Raw genomic sequence first — 21,465 nt, 5'->3', positions numbered from 1 at the left:
TTGCAGTCCTGCTATCCATTCCTCCAGCAAAGTCTTCAAGCATGGTTTAAGATTCTTATTCTGTCATGATTTAAGGTTCTTCAAGTCTTTGATTTTCTCCTTGTTTGTTCATTTAAACTTTCTGGTTATTTATATCTATTGTGATGTTGTAAAGAAACATTATCTGTCAGAAACATTTACTTACTCATCATTACTCTTCTGCTTTCTCCAAAAACCTGACAATCCAGGATAAGAGATGAGCAACTGATCTCTCCCCATAACTGATCCTACTTCTGTCACAATATGAGCGCCCCAACATCCGGAAGTCCAAGCACAGAGGTGAAAATGGGATCCCAGGAGATGGCGATGCTTAGCAACCTTCTGGCTGCTTACACATTCATTGCAGGTAGGATTAGCCAGATCTGGATTCAGGTTTATTATGTCTCGAATTCTGAAAACACAATGTTATAGGAGCATCGGACAATCAAAGGTGGAAACTTAGATGAAGATCAGGGAGTGAAAACTGGGATGCAGAGAAAGAAAGATATACTGAGTGTAAAAAAGAGAGAAATAAATCTGCTGTCATGTTCAACTCTGTTTACCTTTTAAATGTTTGCTGATTCCCTTTAGACCAACCTGAGAGAACAGCGCTGGTGTTCCTCGGCGGTGTGTGTGTTGGTCTCCTGGTCACCCTGTGTGCCATCGTCTTCCAGATACACTGTAGAGCAGACTGCCACTATGGCAACAGCAACGACCTTCAAAACCGCCAAAGGGTCAAACATCAACGTCGCCAGTACATCTGCGCCCTCCCTCAGCGCAGTGATGGTAACCGAGACAATGCTGCTGCTGTAGTTGTAGCCTCGGGGGCGACTGGGCAAACTCGGGACTGTGATCAAGAGGACTGGGATGAAACGTCTGACCTGTCGGCACGGCGACGCAGGCGCTTTGAGAGAGCTCTGCTAAACGCCACCATGTTCACGTCTTCAGAGGGTATTTGTCACAGAAACACACACTTTTATTGATCAGACATTGATAAAACTTCACATATGACAATAGGTTACAATAGGTTAATTCATTTTGAGGCTTTTTATAGGGACTTGGCCCCTTTTAGTTTTGCTTAAAGGGGCCAAGTCACGTATGCCTACTGTACGACCCCCCCCCCTCAATAATTACTAAAAGTAGATGTTCAAATAAAGCCCTGTACTCCAAATGTCTATCCTAAAAGTATTAACTTAGTCCTTTTTTTAGGCTAAGAATGCTTTTTGCATCAAGCTTGATTGGTAGACACAAACAATTCTCTACACCATTGCAATCTAGTGGCTTTACTTACTCATGCATCCACCAACCTATCAGCTTACTTACCTACCAGTGTTTTAGCTTATGCCTCATTTAACCTCAGGGTTCATATTTTTTTCTCATAATCAGACTCTCATGCTTCTTCGCATCCAATAATTTTTAGCACCTCTTCACACTTGATTGTGGATCTTTTCTGTTTAATTTCACATCTCCACTAGAGAAATGCTGACTTGCTGGGCTCAATTATCTCCCTCTGTACTCATTGTGGGCGTATGCAACATCAAACCTCCCTATGAAATGAGTGAGACCTACTATGGGACCACAGAGTGGTCTTTCTGAATACATATCGACCTCCATCACCTTTTTCAAATCCACTAAAATAAACAATGAAGCATCTGGAACATTTATGTGAAGACTGTGAATAAAGGGCTATGGCTTGTGAGCTGGTATAAAAAATAACAACAGCAGCATCATAGTTTGTTCAGTTTGGGCTACCAAACTAACTATCCCTTTCTACCAGGAGGAACTTAATCACCCTTGACATATCAGCTAAAATACATTATCAAACACTTGAAAAAGTCTCTCTAAACACAGAGCTGAAAGAAGCTTACATCCACCTGCTTGTAGGACTTTTGTGAGGAAAAACAGCAGCTAATATAACTTTTGGAGAAAGCTAATCCAGTGTAGAATAACAAACATGGATGTAATTTTTTTTGAGGGGGAGCAGGGGTGACATGTCCCCTGCACAAATGTGCGTTTTGGTTCCCTGCACATTTTACTGTCCAAAAACAATGTTATGCTACAGTACACAGACATTCGTCGAGCACTAGCTCAAGCTGAAGCCTGTTTCCCTGAGTTTAGAATGCTCACAAGCTCCTGATTGGCCCACTGTCTTTTCTTGTGTGGTTGCCGGTCAAACACGCTGTAGTTTGTAAAATTATAAAATACTTGCATCCCCCCACTTCTGAAATCAAAATTTTGTCCATGATAAGAAACAAACAAGCTAGCCTATTCTGTTGTAGTCCAGTTGTGTTTCTAACATAACACCAATATAAACTTCACTGTCATATTAAGTTTACAGACACAAAACAATGTTGGTACCCCTCATTGAATGAAAGAAAACCCACAAATGTCAGAGAAATAACTTGTATACTTGAAACAAAAGTAACACTGTGTGCCTTACCTGTCCAGCAGAAATAAAATATAGAATTAAAAGCAGATGACGTGTATCTAAAGCTGCATCTGTACTTGTATCTTTAGAACTGGACCGGGTGCAACGACTGGAGGAGAGAGAACGAGTTCTCCGAGAGATCTGGATGAACGGACAACCTGATATCAGCACAGTGACTCAAAGCCTCAACAGATATTATTGATGAAAAACTAGCAAGACAGAAATATGCAAGTAGACAGACACTGAACATTAAACTATTTCCTCTGAGCTTCTAAACCAGGGCAACATAGCGGACAAGAAGAAGATAAAAGTGGACGGTTTACCAACAAAATACTGTTTGTGGCTTATATTCAATAGATTCTGGGATATGTGACTGCTGCCATTAATAGCTGAAGTATTTTCTCTATTTTCTGTCTCTGCCCAAAACTTTTGAGCAGCATAGGAAAAGAAGGGAATAACAACCGCAAGTGCACAGTTTGATTTTGTATTCTGATATTGGAGCACTTTTCTCAGCCGACCCATACAGTTTGTGAATCTGCAATAATCAAAGGGTTTAAGTTGGATACTTTTATATCAGGGGGATCATGGTCCTCCAAGATGACCATGGAAACTTGGTGAAAACATACTGGTGCTTTTACTACTGTATTTAAAGTTAATCTAACTACACACTGACTGACATTGTAAATGTGAAGTACTGACAGTAGCCAGGCCTACTGGGAAGCAACATGTTGCATTGTGACAATCCGTATTCTGAGATATTACAAAGAATGGCTAACTTTAATTTTAATAATTTAATGTTGTTTTCACATATTGATTAAACAGATTTATTTGAGCCATTGAAGTGGTGGGTTTACAATTCTTTACCATAGTCTATATATCTTGCTGTAAATCATACATCAGATCCTCTAAAATGTAACATATCGTTGCATGCAGGAGTGAAAGAGATGCATAAAGACGGGTTTATAATCCTGTGAATTATAACAAGGGATGAGCATTCCTCAACTGCAGTAGTCAGGGATCCCTACCTTTAAACTAAAGGTCAGTTGGTGTTAGCCAAAACAACCACAACCTTTAATCCTTTGAAGATTTTATTTAATAAACACACATACATTTGGATTTCTATCATATTAAGACTTAATTGACTTACAATTATTTTAGCAACTTCATTTATGCCTAACCCTGGCTTTTACCCAAACACTTATCAGTATAGTCCTAAACCTAACCTTAGCCTGAAGTTATTTCACACCAGAGCTCTAAACTGACTCTCTAAGCTTAAAAATGGGGCTCATCACATTAGGACCTCATAAAGTATGTTGGTCCTCAGAACGTCAGTAAATAGTCAGTCTTGTATCATGATGAGATATACAGTATCTGTCTGTTAGGTCTATTCTTAGCACAAAAAGTAAGTAAATTTAGTTCAATTGATTAGTTATATGATTTAAAATGCATTTTTGGAAAAAATTAAATAAGGATAATTAAAGATATATTAGTGTTTTTTTATGCTGCCACATGCATTGTTTAGGTAATGCATCGAATTGAGAATGTAGATTGCACTTCTGGAAAACTTGCAAAATCCTGTTTACTGTTCCCAAATACCTTATATAAAAATAAACATCAATAAATAAAACAAGTAAGCAAGCCTGATGGAGCACCAGAACTAAGTTTTTGTTGAGCAACACTTTGAGGCAATCACTGCAATGGGGTGTTTTCTGTAATGTTCAGGAAATATTCAGCAAGACTTCCGCACCTGTTGACAGGTATGTTGGTTCACTGTTCATGAGCAAAGTACAGTACTTTATTTAGAATTAGTTTTTTCAATAAAAACACAAAATCAATACTCTTTAATAGAAGGGTACGTAAACTTTCAAGCACCACTGTATACATGCATACACACACTCACTCACAACATTTTCTCACTATCATTGTGGAGCCTTTCCATTAACTTCCATTAATTTCTAGAGCCTAACCGTGACCCTCAACCTAACCACTATCATATATAACCCTAACCCCAATCTGAATTAAATTGACACCTTAGTTCTAAATGTGACCTCTGACCCATTGTGGAATCCAGGCATTGGGCACTACAAGGAGCAGTCAGTCCCCATAACATGTATAAATACATATAGATATACACACAATATGTAAAAAGGAAAATATGTATATGTGTTTATAGATGTGTTCTTTATCAAAAAAAAAAGCTATATTAGCGCTTGGAAGGAAGAACATATTTAGAATTATTCCGAAAACTAAAACTGAAAATATGTAATTTCAGTTAACCATTAGTAAACTAAAAAACGAATATATTTACAAGTGAAAAAGCATAATTAGATAATACAAACGAACAAATAGGCACACCAAAATAGCATTAATATAGCTGAAAACATAAAAATGAACATAGAGAAACTTCAACATGTCTATAATGGAGTAGGACTGAAGTACAAAAAAAATAAAAATTCAAAGAGCTCATAAAATAAGAAAATATAAGGGGGGAGATGTATTCCTCACTGAGAGGATTCATCGTAATAACCAAGAAATAGTAAACAAACCATAGCACTGTCATGATGCGTGGTTGGTTTGCTAGCCCAGGATGCAGAACTCACAGACTCAGAGGCAGGATTAAAGTCCAATGTTTATTTGGATCAGCACAGGGTTCTGCCCTGGAAGGCTGAGGAGACAGAGCACAGGTTGAACTCAGGGAAAAATAAACAAACTGAAACTCACAGGTTTGCAGACTCAGATAGGCAGGATTAAACAGGCAGAGACTCTGGATTGCTTCCATGGCAAGGACAAGGACAATGACCACGATCCGGCTCAGAACGAAGCTTTCAAACAGTTTATATAGTGAGAGGTTAATCAGCAGAGCTGATTGGGATCAGCTGAGTGCTGAGAACCAGCTCCCAGGAGGATCCACAGCGCCCTCTGGTGGGCAACCTCTGGATCCCAACAGGAAAAGAAGCCCACAGGAAGGGATCCAAACAGCCCTCTGGAGGGCAAACCTTTGGATCCCAACAGTACCCCCCCCTCAAGGGCGGATACCAGACGCCCAAAAACAAAAAACCAGAAAACAAAACAACCCACCTAGGTGCGAGCGGGGGGGAAACAGGCATGAAGGGCCAGACACGAAAACAGAACAGAGTCCAAAAATCAAAACAACCCACGAGTGGACCCCCGTGGGCGAGGACAGGAAAAGTCTCAGGGGACCGGCCGTGGGGCCGGGTAGCAAGGCTTAGTCTCAGGGGACCGGCCGTGGGGCCGGGTAGCAAGGCTTAGTCTCAGGGGACCGGCCGTGGGGCCGGGTAGCAAGGCTTAGTCTCAGGGGACCGGCCGTGGGGCCGGGTAGCAAGGCTTAGTCTCAGGGGACCGGCCGTGGGGCCGGGTAGCAAGGCTTAGTCTCAGGGGACCGGCCGTGGGGCCGGGTAGCAAGGCTTAGTCTCTGGTGGCCGGCCGTGGGGCCGGCAGGAGGGCAGAGTCTCAGGTGGCCGGCCGAGGGACCGGCAGCAGGGCAGAGTCTCAGGTGGCCGGCCGAGGGACCGGCGTCTCAGAAGCTGCAGGGGCCTTGGAGGAGGACACCGTCTCTGCTGCTGCAGGAAGCTCCGTGGAGGACGCCGTCTCTGCTGCTGCAGGAAGCACCGAGGAAGACGCCGTCTCCGCTGCTGCAGGAAGCTCCGAGGAGGACGCCGTCTCCGCTGCTGCAGGAAGCTCCGAGGAGGACGCCGTCTCCGCTGCTGCAGGAAGCTCCGAGGAGGACGCCGTCTCTGCTTCTGCAGCACAGCAACAGGCTCAGCAGCAACCGCCGACTGTGGCTCAGGAGGAGGCTCGGAGGAAACCGCCGACTGCGGTTCAGGAGGAGGCTCTGAGGAAAACGCCGACTGCGGTTCAGGAGGAGGCTCTGAGGAAAACGCCGACTGCAGCTCCATCCCAGGAGCAGAGGAGGCCACCGACTGAGGCTCCACAGGCACACAGGAGGCAGCCGATTGCTGCCCCAGCTCAGGAACAGAAGAGGCCGCCCATTGCGGCTTCGCATCAGGAGGAGAGGAAACCACCGATTGTGGCTCCACAGGGTCACAGGAGGCTGTCGATTGCGGCTCCGGAGGAGGCTCAGAGGAAGCACCGGAAACCACCGACTGTGGATCCGAATCTGGAGCTGAGGAGGCCGTCGATTCCGCTTCAGCAGGAAGCACCGGGAGAAACTCAGTCTCCGCTTCCGCTTCAGAAACTGAGGAGGCCGTGGACTGCGGCTCAACGTCAGGAACTGAGGAGGCCGTCAATTGCGGCTCCGCATCTGGGCAGAGGAGTTTACCGGCTGTGGCTCCAATGGAACACCGGAGGCCGTCCCCTGCGGTTCCACCTCAGGAACAGGGGTCCTTGGACGGCCCCAGATCTCCCGACTTCTGCGTTCCCACTCCTCTTCACGTTGACGCTGCTTCATCTCCCATTGGTGCTCCAACTCCTCTACTCGTCGACGCCGCTCCATCTCCATCTCCTCTACTCGTCGACGCCACTCCTCTTCTTGTCGACGCCGCTCCTGCTTCAACCCATAATCCAAAATACGTCGGCACAACCTCTCCCTCACGACCTGCTCTGAGGTCTCTGGACGGCACGGGGCCAGCTCTGGGGTCTCTGGACGGCACGGGGCTAACTCAGGGGCAAAAGCAGCCACTAATTCATCATAGTGACGTCGCAGCGCCTCCCACCCGGGAGGGAGTGGACGGCGCTGAGCGGGCCTCACCAGGTGAGCGTGGATGGAGTCTGCTGGGCTAGTCTGTTGGCCGGATCGTTCTGTCATGATGCGTGGTTGGTTTGCTAGCCCAAGATGCAGAACTCACAGACTCAGAGGCAGGATTAAAGTCCAATGTTTATTTGGATCAGCACAGGGTTCTGCCCTGGAAGGCTGAGGAGACAGAGCACAGGTTGAACTCAGGGAAAAATAAACAAACTGAAACTCACAGGTTTGCAGACTCAGATAGGCAGGATTAAACAGGCAGAGACTCTGGTTTGCTTCCATGGCAAGGACAAGGACAATGACCACGATCCGGCTCAGAGTGAAGCTTTCAAACAGTTTATATAGTGAGAGGTTAATCAGCAGAGCTGATTGGGATCAGCTGAGTGCTGAGAACCAGCTCCCAGGAGGATCCACAGCGCCCTCTGGTGGGCAACCTCTGGATCCCAACAGGAAAAGAAGCCCACAGGAAGGGATCCAAACAGCCCTCTGGAGGGCAAACCTTTGGATCCCAACACAATATCGACCAGAGAAGCTTTCTAAGGACATCTAGTGGCGCACAGTTGAAAACACAGTCAAATGTGTTTAAAAAAATAGAAAAGATTTCATACATTTTCTGATTTTTATTCCTGCTCTAAAAAAGTGGTTTTCCTTTCTCTCACAAACTTGTCTTTGATTTGTTTTTGATTGGTAGCATTTACAGTGAATCCAATTGAACTTTTCCTCTGTTTTCACTAAAGCAGCCATTAAAATTTGGACTGAATGGCAGCACTTTAACCTCCTAGCTGTGTGTGCACAGTACATATGCCTATATGAATATGGAAATCTAAGAATATTTCACTCTTGCCATATTTTAAGTAGTAATTAGATCTTCCATATTATTAAATTAATCAGATCTGCCCATTAATTTTTCTAAGTTTTTGTAATTATTAAAATAACATCTTGGTTTTTCAAGTACGTACTGTCACCTTAGTCTCAGAGCAGAAGTCTTTCTAAATGTGATGTGAAATATTAAAATAAAGCCATTCAGAATCTCTCTGGTTGTCAGTGTTGCAGCAGAACTGTTTTCATTGAAAAGTTTCCCTTCAAAGGAGGACAATAATACACGTACAGATGTTTCTCACCAAAGATCATTAAGTTTTAATGTGAAATTTCAAAATTAAAGCCCCTCAAATACTCTATTATTAATGGTTACTTGGCTACTACTATCTAGTTTGCTATCAGCTATATCACTTCATCAAGACAGTAGAACAGCTTCAGATGTTACTCAGCCAAGTTCACCCACATCTGATGTAGAATTTCAAAATCAAAGCCCTTAAAAATCTCTATATCTACTCACTCTCTCTGTTTCAGCCAATGTTGCTACAAAACTTTGTGCTTTCAGTGAACACTTAAACATGACAGAGAGCTAAAGAACCTTTGCCATCTTTACCCTCAGTACCGCCACCACCATCCTCACCTCCCGTTCAGTCACCTGGAGGGGGACTGCATGCTGGATTGGCTGGGACTGGTCTAAAAGACTTGTATGAAGGGTATTTCACAGCAACACCAACTGCAGAAAGAGGCTGAAATAGCAGAAAGGGGGTTTGTCTGAACAAGTCTGCTAGACCCTGTAGAGCTAAGGGTTTGAAATTCTGCATCAGGTGTAAAACTTTGGTGAGTTAGATCTGGATGGGTTCTGCTGTCATCATGAAGATAAAAAAACAACAACTTAATTTTGATCTTTCATATCAGATTAACTTTGATTAGTAACATCTCTAGGTGTTCTGCTGCTGGGCTGGGGTGAAAGTATTTACTGGAAAAACTTGATTTTCATATACACAAAAAAAGTATGTATTCTGAGATAAAGATGACCACAATTTACCACATAAAATGCAGAATCAGGAATAGTCATTAATAAGACACTATCTCCTGCATTTAAATTACGTGCAATAGACAGGGCTGCTCGCTCTCACCCTTGCACAATCAATTTGCGCCAACCCCCTTAAACAGGGATACATTACTAAAGGGACTATAAATAAAATTTCTTAATAATCGGATGATATCTTACTGTTCATAACCAATCTTCATCGTACTATACCAACATTCCCCAGATACAATCTCTGTTTGGCAGGTTTTCGGGTTATAGAATCAAGTGCTCTAAGAGTGAACTGATGCCAATTAAGCACAAAGACTCTTCGATCTTGGAAAGTATGCCATTTAAAATTGATAACAATAAATTCACCTATCTTGGAATAGACATTACTAGGGACTTTAATTTGCTGTATGAAGCTAACAAATATCCGTTTCATAAGATCAAACTTGTCACTCCAGGTGGCTAAAATGTTCATGTTCAGTATTGTTCTGTCCTATATCCCCTACTGTCTTACAACCTGGTCACAGGCAAATAACTCCACACTAAAACCTTTAGAATCTCTTTACAAACAGACAATAACAATTTTGGGTTAAAAAAACCCCATCAAAATATATATGTATATATATATTTTTTTTTTTTTTTATGCTGTTTGTATTTGATTTTATGCCAGTCGTATCATTTTAATTGACCCAGGATTCATTGCGAGACAAAGCAAACCATGATTTGCTCCGTGATCAGAGAAAAGCTTACTTGGCGCCGAACAGTGGTGAAAAATGGAATTGCAGTTTAATATAATACAAGTCTGTGAATAGTTCCATCTGAAATTAATGAAAATAGTTGTTTTAAAGGTACACTATGCAACCGGTGTTGATTTTCCAGCGAGGCTCCCCCCAGAGGGCGAAAGTAAAAGTGCACTGTCGTAAAAATGCACAGCTGTTCTCCTGGTTTCTCCGTCAAGCCAGGCACGGTTGTTTTGAGCTTAGCAGACAGGCGAACGCAACGAATGATTAAGCATCTGACGCGCCGCAAACGCGCTGCTGCTCGAGATGGAAAAATTGAATTTTTGCTGCTCGAACGCGCCGCGTCAACCAATCAGAGAAGCTGATCTGGGAGCTGGCAGGGAGAGAGACACAGCGCTGATGATCAGAGCGCTATGATCACTCCTTTTAAACAGTTTATTGACGCCTAAATTAACTTAAAATGCAGAAATCTGCCGGCAGAATATGTTTGCTTTTATTATCCTGCTGCCTGCAGTTTGGATTATTTAGATAAAAAAAACACCTACCAGCTGCCGCGGTGAACCGCGAGGAGGCGACCCGGCCAGAGGCTGCTGATGAAGGGATTCCTACTGTCGGCGCACCGCTGGTATATTGGTATATTGTAAGGCAGGATGATAATCTGAATGAACTGACGGCACTGATTACGTTTTCAGGTGTATTTTCTCACTTAAAAACATATTAAAACTACTTTATTCCCACTGATCACAGCAAATATAGCTGCAAGGCAGGGAAAGGATAGTGAAGCTCCGCCCAACGCGCGTCAGACACACTTTTGCACCGCGCAGCCAGAGCAGCAAAGCTGCTTCTGCCGTGCGTCAGAACTAACTGGTACAAGCAGTAAAAATGAAGCAGCAGACGCGATTTTGCTGCGTCCGGTGTGAAAGCAGCACTGCACAAAGATCGCCACTGTGCTAGCAACGAGCATGCTTTTAACTGGGGGGTGTAGCAGTTCTCGCCGTAAAGCAAGACTGACTCTCGCCAGACTTCTGAGCCTGTGGGTGCGGGTCGGTGCTCCTGCAATTGCAAGTGCGGTATTTCCCCCACAGACCACCAGGGCGGCCGAGAATACCTTTGTTCAACCTGAAATGACTCATTTATTCATCCAAAACGTTATGGAACACATTAATTAACTGAAAAATGTTGCATAGTGTGCCTTTAATGGTTATTGAGTCAGATATATAGTCATAATGTTTGATTTATCAGTTTCACTGTGTAAATGGGTTTGGCTGTAATTTAAGGACAGATTCTAATAAATCTGCAGTGTGGGGACTATGAATCTGATAGGATTTAAATTTTTTTTATTGCTGTTTTACACAATATGCTTAACTAAGTATTTTTTGTTGTTGAATATTATAGATTTTGTAGAAATATTTTTTATACATACATTGTTTGTTTTATAGAATAGAAAATCCCTTTATTGTCCCACAATGAGCAAATTTACAGCAGCAGAAAGATTATTGAAAATGGTCACACAAATGTGGACCTTAGAAAAATGTATCAGACTAACATAATAGGGAAGAGTTAAAATATAAACAATACAATTCTGTAAAGTGTTTTAACAATATAAAACTGGAGAATAAATAACCAATATGCAGCTATGGACATTTTTACAGTAATGGATATTTGAAAATAGCAGCAACATGAGAGATGTGCAAAATGACAGCAGCATGTTATTTAACTGACTAAAGTTTCTATCATTACATTTGCTTTTATTTGTTCCTGCTCCCGGTGGTTGGAACATTTATTCCACTCTGGATTCTTGTGAGGGTAGCCTTTGTTCACTTTCTATTAAAAAATAAATAGGCTAAACAAACAGTTTTGAAAACTTCAGTATTCATTCTTTTCCTGCTTTGTGTGTCAACTTCACGGTCGCTAAGCAACAGAGCATACGGCGGTAAAACCCGCCGAAGGGTAGACCTGTTCGAATTCACAGCCAAAACACTTCCAGTATCCTTATTTTCACGGACTTCGAAGGATCCAGTCTAGGTAGACCGCGTCCTTGGAGGATGCAGCCCAGGATTTCGAACAGAGCCATCTTTTGTGGGAGCCGGGGTGCCCGGAGAGAACCCATGCATGCAGCATTCATGCATACACACACCTGAGGAGAATTTAGAGAAGCCATTTAACCTATCTGATTTCTTTTGTGGGAAGCCGGGGTGCCCGGAGAGAACCTAGATTTGGATAATAGAAGTAACTAGAAGGATGCTAAGGGATAGGAGATTGGCACAAGGGGGCAACAAAGAGTAACTCAATACGTGCATCTTAAATAGAACACAAAATGGAAAAGAAAACAATGACCAACAAAAGGACTTTAGTATCTCTTAGAACATCTTTTGGGCAATTTTGGGTAAACGGACAGGTTTGGGGGGTCTCTGGAAATATATTCGTGGAATGGATGAATTGGAAACAAGCCGTGACTTAATATTTGTAGCTGTTCCTTTTTCAGGATGGGGTTTGCTGACGTTTCTACCTCTTAGCTATTAGATACATTGGAATACAGACCTTGTTCCTCCTTTTGATCCTCGTTTTCTCAAGGATTTTTGAGAGGGGGGTACAAGGCTGATGGGGATTTTGGGCAACTATTGGAGGGAGTCGACAAAGATTCCTGTTTAAAGCTACGGGATCTACCAATCGTTCAGACCTATGGAATCTCAGTGGGGCATCAGTTTTTGCCTCTCTTTCTTGCTGTAGTCTTTCTGCAGCTTGTCTCTTCAAAGACTCAAGGGTTTTCTGTTCCTGTATAGCTCTTGCCTCGGCCTCTTGTTTGTAAGTCTCATTAAGTTGATCAAATACCACTTTACGTCTTTGGTTTTTAGTTGGCAATTCTGGGTCTTTGTAAGGCGGCTTTAGAAAAAATGTTGAATTGTTCTTGTAAAAATGTATTTTTTCTTCTTTCTCCATGCGTTTCTCAAATTCCTTCTGTCTTGCTTCTTTAAGATTTGAGTCAGCATAGCCCTTACGTATCCTCTTTTCCCTTGCAGCCTGTACTTTCTCCGTCTCTATTTCGTCAGCCTCAATTTGAATCCTCTTCTGTACTATTTTAGTTTCATACTCTCTTTCTTCAAGTTTGGCTGCTTTTTTCTCAGTAGCAATCCTAAAATTTTCGTTAGCATCTATGTTGTATTGTTCTGCTGTTGGAGTACAGGGCTCTTTTAGGGGTTTGGACCTATGGAATCTCAGTGGGGCATCAGTTTTTGCCTCTCTTTCTTGCTGTAGTCTTTCTGCAGCTTGTCTCTTCAAAAGGTCAAGGGTTTTCTGTTCCTGTATAGCTCTTGCCTCGGCCTCTTGTTTGTAGGTCTCATTAAGTTGATCAAATACCACTTTACGTCTTTGGTTTTTAATTGGCAGATCTGGGTCTTTGTAAGGCGGCTTTGGAAAAAATGTTGAATTGTTCTTGTAAAAATCTAATTCTTCTTTCTCCATGCGTTTCTCAAATTCCTTCTGTCTTGCTTCTTTAAGATTTGAGTCAGCATAGCCCTTTAGTTTCCTCTTTTCTCTTGCAGCCTGTACTTTCTCCGTCTCTATTTCGTCAGCCTTAATTTGAAGCCTCTTCTGTTCTATTTTAGTTTCATACTCTCTTTCTTCAAGTTTGGCTGCTTTTTTCTCAGTAGCAATCCTAAAATTTTCGTTAGCATCTATGCTGTATTGTTCTGCTGTTGGAGTACAGGGCTCTTTTAGGGGTTTGGACCTATGGAATCTCCATGGGGCATCAGTTTTTGCCTCTCTTTCTTGCTGCAGTCTTTCTGCAGCTTTTCTCTTCACAGAGTCGAGAGCTTTATGCTGCTGTATAGCTCTTGCCTCGGCCTCTTGTTTGTAAATGTCATTCATTTGATCATATACCACTTTACGTCTTTGGTTTTTAATTGGCAGATCTGGGTCTTTGTAAGGCGGCTTTAGAAAAAATGTTGAATTGTTCTTGTCAAAATCTATTTCTTCTTGTTTCTCCATGCGTTTCTCAAATTCCTTCTGTCTTAATTCTTTAAGATATAAGTCAGCATAGCCGTTACGTATCCTCTTTTCTCTTGCAGCCTGTACTTTCTCCGTCTCTATTTCGCCAGCCTCAATTTGAAGCATCTTCTGTACTATTTTAGTTTCATTCTCTCTTTCTTCAAGTTTGGCTGCTTTTTTCTCAGCAGCAATCCTTACATTTTCGGCCTGGTAAGGTTTCATGTGGTAATTTTCTGTGGTTGCATGACAGGGATAATTTTCTAACTGATCATATACAATTTTTTTCCTTCTTTCCCTTTCAATGACCACTTCCCTGTCTCTGTAACACTTTGAAGGCTTTGAAAAAAACATATTTGTTTGATTAAAGTCATGTTTTTCTGCTCCTTTCTTCCCAGTAATCCTTTCATTATAAGCCCTGTTATTTTCCATGTTGTCTCTATTGTTTGAAACAGTACAATAATGTCTGCGTTTATCTATTTTTTTTTTTTTTATATATAGTATAGCAGCAAACCTTCCGAACAATCCGCGTGAATCGGCTCTCAAACGAAGAATGGCTAAGACCTTCGAATTCAGGCGTTGATGCTTTCCTGCATAGAACCCTGTGACGTCACGGGCTTTGACTGTGGGCGGGAACGGGAATGTTCTGTTCTCGAACGTTACGTCACCATGCCGCGCTATATAAAGCTGTCGCGATATTTATCTTTAAGCAATGGCACCTCGCGTTCTGGCTGGAAACGCGCGGTGACGTAAAAAACGCGCGCTCGCGTAAAATACGTGCGGTGGCGTTTTTTGCATATTATATCATCAGGAGGTTGTCTTTTAGGTGCTCAGCCACTAGATTTAAAGGTGTTTTACCCAATAAGAACACTGCATTACCAGACACCAGCAGGAGATTCCTGATCGTTGGGGAAAGGCAGAAAGAAGATGCACCTTCCTTTCTGATCCTGTCTAAATCCTGTTTAGTTCAATAATAAAGTCTGATATTACACAAAACTCACTCTGCTTGTTCTCCCTACTTATGCCCTTGGTGCGGAAGATAAATGAAATCTTTAACAGAAAAGTTATTATTAATTCTGAAAATATTATCATGTGAATATAAATACAAAGCATACAAAAATGGCAGCTCTATTAAGTGACCGGTTTATTTTATTTAGCTTTTAATTTCTTTTCAACAATTAGTCATACTACTTGGCTTGTGCTTTGGTAGTTTCATGTTTAAAATGACAAAAGAAATATGAAAAAGTTTATGGTCGTCAAGTTGTACTTATTCTCATATGACAGCAGATGGCAGTGAAAGCCCAAATTCATGAGATTAAATATTTGAAGTCAATTTTTAAACGTCTGTCTACCACTTCTGTGATTTGAATCATCAGTGGCCGGTCTAAACATATTAAATTTCCAAGAATGCAAAGTGAGCATGAAACTATACCATTTTCCAGGGAATAAACAGTATTATGTGACGCTATGCTTCATTTTTTTTTTGTCTGTATGTACTGTTTTATTTCTTCGTGTCTTTCTTTAAATGCAGCTTTAATTTAAAAGCTGCATTTTTTTGTATGCTTTGTATTTATATTCACATGATAATATTTTCAGAATTAATAATAACATTTCTGTTAAAGATTTCATTTATCTTCCGCACCAAGGGCATAAGTAGGGAGAACAAGCAGAGAGAGTTTTGTGTAATATCAGACTTTATTATTGAACTAAACAGGATTTAGACAGGATCAGAAAGAAGGTGCATCTTCTTTCTGCCTTTCCCCAACGATCAGGGATCTCCTGGTGGTGTCTGGTGCTGCAGTGTTCTTATTGGCAGTGAAAGCGAGCACACGCGCGTAAAATACGGGTTGGAAACGCGCGTTATTGTATGGACGATTTTTGGCCCAATCGGCTTGCCATATTAAGCTGCGCAGCGCATGTCAGCCTTTGAGACAAGTTAAATTTTGTAGGTTATGTGAACACTATGAATTACTGCTTCGGGACTTTCCAAAAGTAAAAGTAAAATCTTTTACATTTATTTGAATTATTTGATGTCCTTGCGTCTCTAATATAAAACATAAATATGTGCTGCTATGGGGAAGTGATGAAAGAATCAATTTGTGTGTAAAGTGCATGATATGCTTCATTCACCTGGTCAGTAAAACATGGATCACCTCGAAGGAAGGGAGTCAAGAAGGGATAACATAGTTGAAAAAGGAACTGGAGAAGAACAACCACAGAGAGGAATTTAATATATGTTAGCTTTGTAGCAGCCTGGTTGATCTTTCTTTTTATTTATTTTTTTTATTTTTTTTTTGCTGTTTATAGGGCTGCTGGCAGGGAAGATAACTAATCAGGGCAGGTGTTCCTGTGAAATGAGAAAGACAGGGGCCTGGCTATGCAATTTAGCCAAGTGTGCCATCTGTTAAAAAAACAACTCTATTACATAGTTATCCCTGAATATGGTTCAGCCAAGGCTACACAATTATTAACATCCTTTACAAGGAGGTAAGCTAAAAAAAAAAAAAAGGTTGTAGCTGAGGAGTGGTTGTTCAACGAGTGTTGTATCCAAGTATGTTGATAGAAAGTTGTGTGAAAGGATAAAGTGTTGTAAGAAACTGCAAAACAACAGGGATAACTGCAGCATTAAAAAACATTGTTGAGTGGATGAAGCTAGTCATGTTTGAAGATTTATCTTCAGCCTGGTTCTGCAGTTTACGTTTCCTCCATCAGATACCAGTGACTGTACAGCCACCGCTTTTCCTTATCAGCTCATTAACACAGAATCTTAAAAAGACCTTCAGTCATCACCTCTGTACCAGTCCTCATAGGTTAGCAAGTTCCTGAAATTCTGGATTCCTTTCCATTCAGCTCAGTTCCGGGGTCAGAGCTTATCTGCTAAAACTTTAAACGTTTAAGCTGGCTGTGTCTGTAATCTAGCTTCTAGCTTGCCCTCCACCATGCTCTCAGAATTCTGGATCAAACTTTCTGTTCAGCTCAATGCAGAACCCCAGTCCCGATCTGAAACCCCCAGATGGATTACATGTTCAAGAATTGTTAAGAAAAGCCTTCTTCTTAGCAAAACATTCTCTTCTGTTGGGATCCTCAGGCTTGCCCACCACAGGGCGCCGAGGATCCTCTTCTGTCTCTTGTTATTTTCTCTTAGGGCTGGAGTTACTGTTGGGATCTGGAGATTACCCTCTGTCTCCAGCAGAGTGCGCCGTGGGTCTTCTGGAGCTGGAATCTTCCAGCACACCTGTTATTCATCTACTCATCAGGAGACCTCCCCTTTATAAACACCTGCCAGACCTTGCTTTCTCGCCGCAGTGTCTTAGTTTGGTTAGCTACCTGAGCCTCTGTTACGGATAAAATCTTAGTTGTCTCTAGTGTGAGATCAGATTCTAATCTCTCCTTTGTCTGTGCCTCACAGGAAACCTGTCTCTAGCCTGAAGCTCTGGGAGAGCTGCATCACAGGAAACCTGTCTCTAGCCTGAAGCTCTAGGTGAGCTTAACCTGCTAATCTGCCCTGGTGAGCCAACCTGAAGATTCCTATGTGGAATCAGCCTGACGAATCCTATGTGGATATTCCCTGTTGTTCTCTGCAGTGAGCTGGAAGCTCAGATCAAGGTCTGCCATGCTAAGCCTGAAGCTAGACGCTTAGCTTCTCATGAACTCTGCTAACCAACAGTCTCCGGTCCCAGTCAAGACTTCAGTGAACCAGTCTCAGAACTTTTTTATGATCTCGTGTTCAGAACTTTTAATAAACGTTTGAACTTTTTCCCTGCCTCCTCCGTGTGTGTTCTGCATATGGGCTTGCTCCTTTGATCCATCATGACATCTTCGACCTCTTTCCAACCATTAACCAGCGTTCACCTCCAGATTCCAAGTTGCTGTCCTCAGTCCAAACACCTGTTCCCTGGATGTCTTGATTATTGTTAATTTCTCGTAGATAAATGTTTCATTTTTCTCCTGCCTGCCTGCTGAGTGTGTTGCATGTGGGCCAAAACATTGCTTAGCATCATTACGTTACCACAGACAAACTCTAGGTTTGAGCAAAAAAGGAAAAACGATGCACTCTTTTTGTCCTTTTTAACATTTTCTAAATCCTTCTTTCTCCCAATAGCTTTTTGGTTATGTAAGTGACCGACACAAAGCTTTGTGCTCAATATACTAGACTGGACAGATGATGCAGACATGTTTTTCATTCAGATTTAATGCATTAACTTTTAGGCTTTAGAACGGAAAAAAAGCATGACTTATTTTCATTATTACATAACTAGTTTATTGTCAGTCCCTAAGCAAACCATCACTGCCCTGGTTAGTTTTTGGGCTAAATAGTCATTAGGGGGGCCACATGCCGAAGGCATGGCCCACCTACTACTATCTCACATATTTATTCCGCGTATTATACTAGCTTATAGTTCTCCTCGCCACCAAAACTTCGGCACCTAACTAGTCCCGCACGGTTTGGCGGATCGGGCCCAAAGTTGGCACACGCGTCGGGACCAATGGTGCGATGCGTGCTTGTATAAAACTTTCTCATTAGTCCGAAGGTTCGCGAATTATTAGCGAAAACGTCGCAAAAAAAATCCCATAGGAAATGAATGGGGAGAGGGAAAAAAAAGCATAAAAAACAGCACTTCACTGTGTCGGCATACATTCATGTAGAAAAACAGTTTAAAGCTCAGTTTGTAGATAAATCCTTCGTCTATTTAAAACTGAAGACGGCATGTTGATAACTGCTACGGTTTTTGTATAATCAGACCTCAAGCGCCACAAAGTTTTAGCAAAATCCACCCTTCTAGAGTGGAGAGACTGAAAAGCTAGAGTGTGAGGCAGCCGTTTTTTTAAGACCAAAAAACATTTTAAACTCGCCCTCACGGCCACATATTTATAGCTAGAGTCACCATTTTTGGTCAGTTTGTAGACTGAAATCTCTGGACCCACACAATGTCTTCGGAATTACGGTAGGATTAATACTTTTCCTTAAAAACCCTCCAGACCGACCTAAAATCGATCAAAATCAGAGCCGTTTTTCATTGGTTTTGGAGCAGCAGTGGGGAGAAAAACGAATGACATTATGTGTTTTCAACTCGTCATAAATATTTTTCTGAAAGACACACATACACCAAAGTTGGCATAGTTGGAGTCGAAGGATGGCTGACGGTCACGGTGAAAGAATCTTTTGAATAACTCATACGGTTTTTGCTCAGCAGTCGTTTGTTCGGAGGACATTTTAAGCACCAGAAAGCTGGGTGACAGTGAGCTGCTGTAGCTAGCTCAGTTAGAAGCTAAGGACTGAGGACCCGTTTTTTCTTATTCTTTCTCTTCCCATTCAGGTTGTAGATGACCTACAGCCATGAAAGTTACTCCAATTGAAGACAAGATATAGCTGTCGCTTAGATAAAAAGAATTTTTCAGATATCATTTATGGTTTTTACTCAGCAGTCGTTTGTTCGGAGGGGTGCTTTAGCAGCAAAAAGATGAGAGAGGAGCTGCTGCAGTTAAACCAATGGTAGGAGCAGGTGGGACCCACCATTTTGTTTGTGCTTCGTTTTGGGTTGTGAAAGACCTACAGACATGAAGGTTACCCCAGTCTGAGACAAAGGATAGATGTTTCTTTCACTGAAAGAATTTTTCAAATACCTTTTACGGTTTTTGCTCAGCAGTCGTTTGTTTGGAGGGTAAGCACCTGGAAGCTAGCTGACAGTTAGCTTCTGCAGCAGCCTGCTAGTGTGCAGCTGCTGACATCTTAGTGTGAGGCGGCCGTTTTTTTAAGATAAAAGATTTTGTTCTTGCCTCACGGCCACATATTTGGAGCTACAGTCACCATTTTTGGTCAGTTTGTAGGCTGAAACCTCTGGACTCACACAATGTCTTCGGAATTACGGTAGGATTAATACTTTTCCTTAAAAACCCTCCAGACCTACCTAAAGTCGATGAAAATCAGAGCCGTTTTTCATTGGTTTTGGAGCAGCAGTGGGGAGAAAAACGAATGACATTATGTGTTTTCAACTCGTCATAAATATTGTTCAGAAAGACACACATACACCAAAGTTGGCATAGTTGGAGTCGAAGGATTGCTGACGCTCACGGTGAAGAAATTTTTTGAATAACTCATACGGTTTTTGCTAAGCAGTCGTTTGTTCGGAGCTGTTGCTCCCATTCAAAAAAGCCTGAGAGCTAAGGAACGATAGTGCTGCGCTTTTCTCTCTGTCACTGACAGGCTCGTTAAGCGTTGTCAAGGTAACCGTGCTTCAAAGAGATTTTACCTCTGCTGTTTTAAACAGCACATATTAATCTAATGGAGGGTGAAAGCACTGATTTAACATTGGGAAATGGATACTATATGACTGCTGTCCATGACACTTCCCTTGCCACTCAACACTGATAGACTTTCAAAATAAGACTCCAGGGACCCTACAAAATAAAAGCCTCTATATTTTTTACATATATTTATTGCCCTATATGGCTCAACATTATGACCCAAACTCAACCCCATTTTAGAGAATAGACTCTAGGAGACTGTTTAAAACACAACCTAAGGCAAATTTCAAAATAAAAGCCTCCCATTTCATCTTCATCTACTGCCCTAATAACATGGAAAAAGAGTGATTTAACGATTGGAAAGTCATCAACTATCATTGCTGGGTCTGAACATTTTCTCTAAACACAACTCTGTTGGACTTTCAAAATAAGACTACAGGGACCCTACAAAATAAAAGCCTCTAGATTATACTAATGCAATAATTGATGCAAATGGCTCAACATTATGACCCAAACTCTTCCAGGTTGTTTTTATTAGACTCTAGTGACCTTTTCAAAACACACCCCAGAGCAAATTTCACAATAAAAGTCTCCCATTTACTCTGTAATACAGCAGCTATTCACCTAATAACATGGAAAACCAGTGATTTAACATTTGGAAATGGATTCTATATCACTGCTGGGCATGACCCATCTTTTGATGCACATCCATGATAGACTTTCAAAATAACACTACAGGGACTCTACAGAATAAAAGCCTCTTCCTTATACACACTCATACATTCTGGCATATTGCTCATAGCCATTGGTGATTTCATCACTGCAATGGCTCTTAGAAGGCGGGCGAAGCCCGCCATTGGTGATTTCATCACTGCAATGGCTCTTAGCAGGCGGGCAGAGCCCGCCATTGGTGATTTTTTTCATCGCTGCAAGGGCTCCTAGCAGGCGGGCGGAGCCCGCCAACTGCGCTTTACCCACTGCGGTTCAATATGGACAACCCATATTACCCTTGTGCATCATATGCTGTGCACGTCTATTTCCCAGATTTCAGCACAAGTGGCACACAGCTCTCTTTGCCCATGACCTAGCCCTCTTTCCTTCCCTCAGCAGCCCTCAAAGGCGTAAGCAGTTGGTCTGGGGAGCCCCAATGTCACTTGCCAGGGCCGTATTGGCCCAGTTACCCAGACGGGCAGTAGGTGGCCCCCCTCAAAATTTCTTTAGAAATTTTCTAGTTTAAGTTCCTATATTTTGCCTGTTTAAGCCTTTCAAAATCATTGCAAGGTAAATATGTGATGGAAGAACTACATGGGTATTCATTTTTTATGAAATATAGGCCCAATCCCTATACCTATTGCTTCCAGGTGCGCATGGATACACACTAATACTAAATACTAACCCGCAGCTTGTCAGGGTTTGGTTGTGGTTTGAGGACCCAAATGCAGAGGCAGAGAGGCTGAGGAGATTTCTTGCAGCT

At 42.0% G+C, this 21,465-nt stretch overlaps 1 protein-coding gene across 1 annotated transcript; it reads left to right on the top strand.

Moving 5' to 3' along the window:
- Nucleotides 1–231: 231 nt before the first annotated feature.
- Nucleotides 232–3,287, top strand: LOC119789645 (protein eva-1 homolog A-like). Its single transcript, XM_038294628.1, has 3 exons — nucleotides 232–385; nucleotides 610–969; nucleotides 2,536–3,287. Exons 1-3 carry the CDS (start codon nucleotides 283–285, stop codon nucleotides 2,646–2,648), a joined length of 576 nt encoding a protein of 191 aa, XP_038150556.1. The 5' UTR covers nucleotides 232–282; the 3' UTR covers nucleotides 2,649–3,287.
- Nucleotides 3,288–21,465: the final 18,178 nt, after the last annotated feature.

The sequence above is a fragment of the Cyprinodon tularosa genome, unplaced genomic scaffold (genome assembly GCF_016077235.1).
Source record: "Cyprinodon tularosa strain WSP-4 unplaced genomic scaffold, ASM1607723v1 ctg342, whole genome shotgun sequence".
NCBI classification, from domain to species: Eukaryota; Metazoa; Chordata; class Actinopteri; order Cyprinodontiformes; family Cyprinodontidae; genus Cyprinodon; species Cyprinodon tularosa.
This window is presented reverse-complemented; position numbering and strand designations above follow the sequence as displayed.